Source organism: Triticum aestivum, chromosome 1A (genome assembly GCF_018294505.1).
Source record: "Triticum aestivum cultivar Chinese Spring chromosome 1A, IWGSC CS RefSeq v2.1, whole genome shotgun sequence".
Taxonomy (NCBI): Eukaryota; Viridiplantae; Streptophyta; class Magnoliopsida; order Poales; family Poaceae; genus Triticum; species Triticum aestivum.
In genome coordinates, this window is record NC_057794.1 from 337,784,450 (window position 1) to 337,788,143 (window position 3,694).

Genomic DNA, 3,694 nt, shown 5'->3' on the forward strand with positions numbered 1-3,694 from the left:
TGCACCCTACCAAAATGTCAGGTACAAACCAGTTCTTCTATTAGAGCAACAACCCTAAAGTGCAAATACACCTATCTTCATTATGTTTTGAATTTCAGGTACCATTTGAATGAGCAAGCCAAATGCAACCAAAGGCCACAAAATGCTAAAGAGCTATTCAATCTCAGGCATGCACAACTCCGTAATCACATCGAGCGCATCATTGGCGTTGTGAAGAAGCGTTTCCCGGTATTGAAGTGTGCTTCACATTACCCAATTAAATCTCAACCTGATATTGTCATAGCATGTTGTGCACTTCATAACTTTATTCGTAATCACGAGGGGGGCGAACAATGGTTTGACCAGGTTGGCTCCAATATTGACCCAATACATATAGTTGATATTCCAAGTGGGGATGCAAAATACAGAAGTGATGTACAGTCTCTCAATGAGCGGCGTGCATTGGGTCATTCAAAAAGAGATCAAATTGCTGAATCAATGTGGAAAGACTACTGTGAGTATCTCCAGGAGCGTGCTAGAAGAAATAGCACATGACTTGTGCAATTGTTGAAGAAAGAATAAAACTCATACGATCAGCGGAATCATTTTATGAAAATAATGTAGTAGCTTTCTCATTCATGAATAATGTACTTTACATTTCTATGAGTAGATATGTAATATATAATGCAAGTATCAACTTGTGCAAGAAATATTAGTTAGTCATGTACCATGGAATTTTCTTCTAAGGACCTGATCAAATGCGCAAGGTCCACCAAAAATATTACTGCGCTATATATACAACTTACATATACTATCACCTACAAGCCGGGTGCACAAATAACATGGTGGAGGTAACAAAAATAAAACAACTGTAATTTTTAGGAAAGGAACTGGAGTGCCATCAAAATAAAAGTTTAGAGCTGAGACAAATGTATGCTGAGATACATTCGTGTTCCTATTTTTAACCATGGTATAGTCCATGGTGATATTTCTTTACAAAAACACAAAACTAAAGTAATATGAACCAGTAAACCAATAATATAGTATGAAAGAGTTTTATTTTTCATATGAAAATAACTAGAACAAATTATTGCTTTAAATTTGATGGCCAAGCACTTGCTTGAGGATCTCTAGAACAACATCATGCTCCACTATCATGAAGATTTCACGGTCAATTCTTTGTCCTTTCAGATACTCGATCATCTTCAGATGATCACTTGCTGAGAGATCTGGTATGGTCTTAAGTTTTACAATGCAATTGGCAATGCAATAAGGATCTTTGTCAGGATCTTTTTTTTTCATCTGTGCCTTTTTCACTTCTCTATAGCTCTCAATTTGTTTTGTCTTTACATCCACACAAGTTTTAAGTTCTTCTTTTCTAACAGCAACCAGATCTTCAATCGCTGTTTCTTTTCCTCTCTTAGCCTTACCTTCATCATTGCCTTTAGAAGTCCTAGCCTTTTTCATAGGTGGTGGGTCAGGAAGTGTGTTCATGTTTTCTGTGGGAATTTGGCTACTGTTATTCTCCACACGTTCTGTGTTGTTACCAGGAAATACTTCAACATCCTCACCATATATGCCTTCAGTCCACTCGTAATTATGACCTGCAAAGCCTGGAGCTGGTAATGTTGGACTAGGCGAATTAAGCCCGGCGGCATCTAGAACTTGTTGTGTGAAGCTTTCCCCTTGTGGTAAATCTGTAGCCGGACTGGACTTCTCTTCAACCACATCAGTTGTCCTCTTACAGCCCTTCCCCTCCGCTGTTTTACCTGGGTACAGAGGAATACATTGTAAACTACAAGGAAGCAAGATCATATGCTAAATTCATTACATGTGAAACCAACGTACCATCATAAATTGCATGCAAGTCATCATAGTAAGGGAAAGCTTTGTATCTCCACTTCTGTTGTTCTTTGCTCAATTCATCCCATTTTTCATCAATGGTTGTTGGCATTTTTGTATTAAGATCAAAACCGAAGCCACTCTTCTCTACAATAGATTTGACAACAAAATATTCTCTCTTCAACCGCTGCTCTCTAAATTTTAGTTGACAAACAATGAAATTAGCTCTTGGAAACGGATTATTCAATCGTGTAGTCATGGAATTCCATCCTTCTTTCGTCCATCCATTCTGACCACGAAATCTAGCTGCATCTACATACTCTTTCATCACAGAAACGAGCAGGTCTAGTTGAGCAGTGGTCCATGATGCTCTCTTTTTCTTGTCTGCAATTGGGAAGTAAAATGCATCAGCGTTCAAATCAGCACAAACATCAGAAAAATTTACAAGGATCCAACTCGAAATAATATGAGAGTTATCCTAACTATCTCATTCAAACAAATCAACTTTAGTAAATCTTAATATGTCCTACATGAGGCCACACCATGGATTACACGAAACAAATATCATAGTTATCATAAATATTTGGTTAAAACAAATCAACTTCAGTAAATCCTAATATCTCGTGCATGACGCCACACCATGGATTACATTGACAAAACAAAATACTATATCCTAATGTACGCAGGCTTGTAGGCTGTCGTGGAGCTAGGCAAAAATCTGTAGTGAGCAACTGCTAATGATAGAACAAAATTGTTATGGGCGGGCCGAAACCACGCTAGCTACAAAATGCATGCTACAAATTAATGAACTGTCACCTCTAGCCCCTACCCCCTGCTAAAAGTACCAAGTGTGGTTTGTCTTTTTTGAGAATCAGGTTCGAATAGGTATACTGGAATCTGAATTGTCTGAATGAAAAACAACAAAATCGCTATGGTATGACTGTTGTGCATTTCAGCAGCGAGATTGGGGTTCTACTGCTTGTCTTAGACAGTCTATTTACACTTCCACAGCCTGATTGGCTGTCAAAATTTGTAAGCTGGTAACCAAGCATCAACTTAGATAGCCAAAGCCTCTGTAACATACATATTTCTGAAATCGCAGCCTGATATAAGCCGACCAAGCAGCAGCTTGGCTGTCTACTTTCTTTTGGCTTCAGATATAAGCCGACCTAGATAGCCAATGCTTCTGTAACACACATATTTCTGAAAATCGCAGCGATGCAGACTGTCTTACGCCATATTTCGGGCTACTACATAAAGCTATCACCAAGCTAAGATCATCTAGGTTGCGTCTAGCCAAGCCACTAAATCTTGCTTCTCAATCTATCCAAGGAGAATCTACGCTGCCCCTGAATCGGGGACGGCCTTCTCGTCAGCAAGGCCAGACGACATCGAGGAGATTGTGCGTCGTGGCGCCGTCCGCAGATACCAGCGGCATGCACAGTGGAGAACGGCACGGCCGTGCAGAGGAAGGAGCCGGCGGTTGGCGGGGAGAGGCGGGAAGGAGCGATGAGGGACGATGGAGGGCAGAGTAATCACCTTTGGTCTCTCCATCGCCATCTCTCTGTTTCCCCATGGCCGCCGATGGAAGACGACAGGGCGGCGGCGGCGGCGGCGTGAGAACGAGCCAGAGCGAGGAGCGGGGAAGGATAACGAGGGGACTCCCTTCTTTTCGCCGCTCTGTTTTTAAAAAACAGGTCGGGGGCTCTTTTTATTAAACAGAGAAAAAACTACAGTTTGCCAAATACTATAATATTAAAACAACAATTATTAGGGGCAAACAAACAGCTCGTTGTAAATAAAACTGTGGTAATCTCAAAAACTGCAGTATTCTCAAAATGCTTAGTAAATACTTCAGCTACCAAACGGTACA

General features: G+C 40.6%; 1 protein-coding gene across 1 annotated transcript; it reads right to left on the reverse strand.

Annotated features, from left to right (window-relative positions):
- Positions 1–997: 997 nt before the first annotated feature.
- LOC123049366 (uncharacterized) lies at positions 998–3,491 on the reverse strand. The gene is made up of 3 exons (XM_044472295.1): positions 3,361–3,491; positions 1,828–2,205; positions 998–1,748 (listed from the first exon to the last, which is right to left on the reverse strand). Exons 1-3 carry the CDS (start codon positions 3,395–3,397, stop codon positions 1,075–1,077), a joined length of 1,089 nt encoding a protein of 362 aa, XP_044328230.1. The 5' UTR covers positions 3,398–3,491; the 3' UTR covers positions 998–1,074.
- Positions 3,492–3,694: the final 203 nt, after the last annotated feature.

Bases quoted from the DNA above. Each gene is read 5' to 3' on its own strand.
- LOC123049366 (XM_044472295.1), bottom strand. From the start codon at position 3,397: ATGGGGAAACAGAGAGATGGCGATGGAGAGACCAAAG. The intron at 2,206-3,360 runs GTGATTACTCTG...TCCCAATTGCAG, and splicing joins TGGCGATGGAGAGACCAAAG to ACAAGAAAAAGAGAGCATCA. The intron at 1,749-1,827 runs GTACGTTGGTTT...CTCTGTACCCAG, and splicing joins CTTGCATGCAATTTATGATG to GTAAAACAGCGGAGGGGAAG.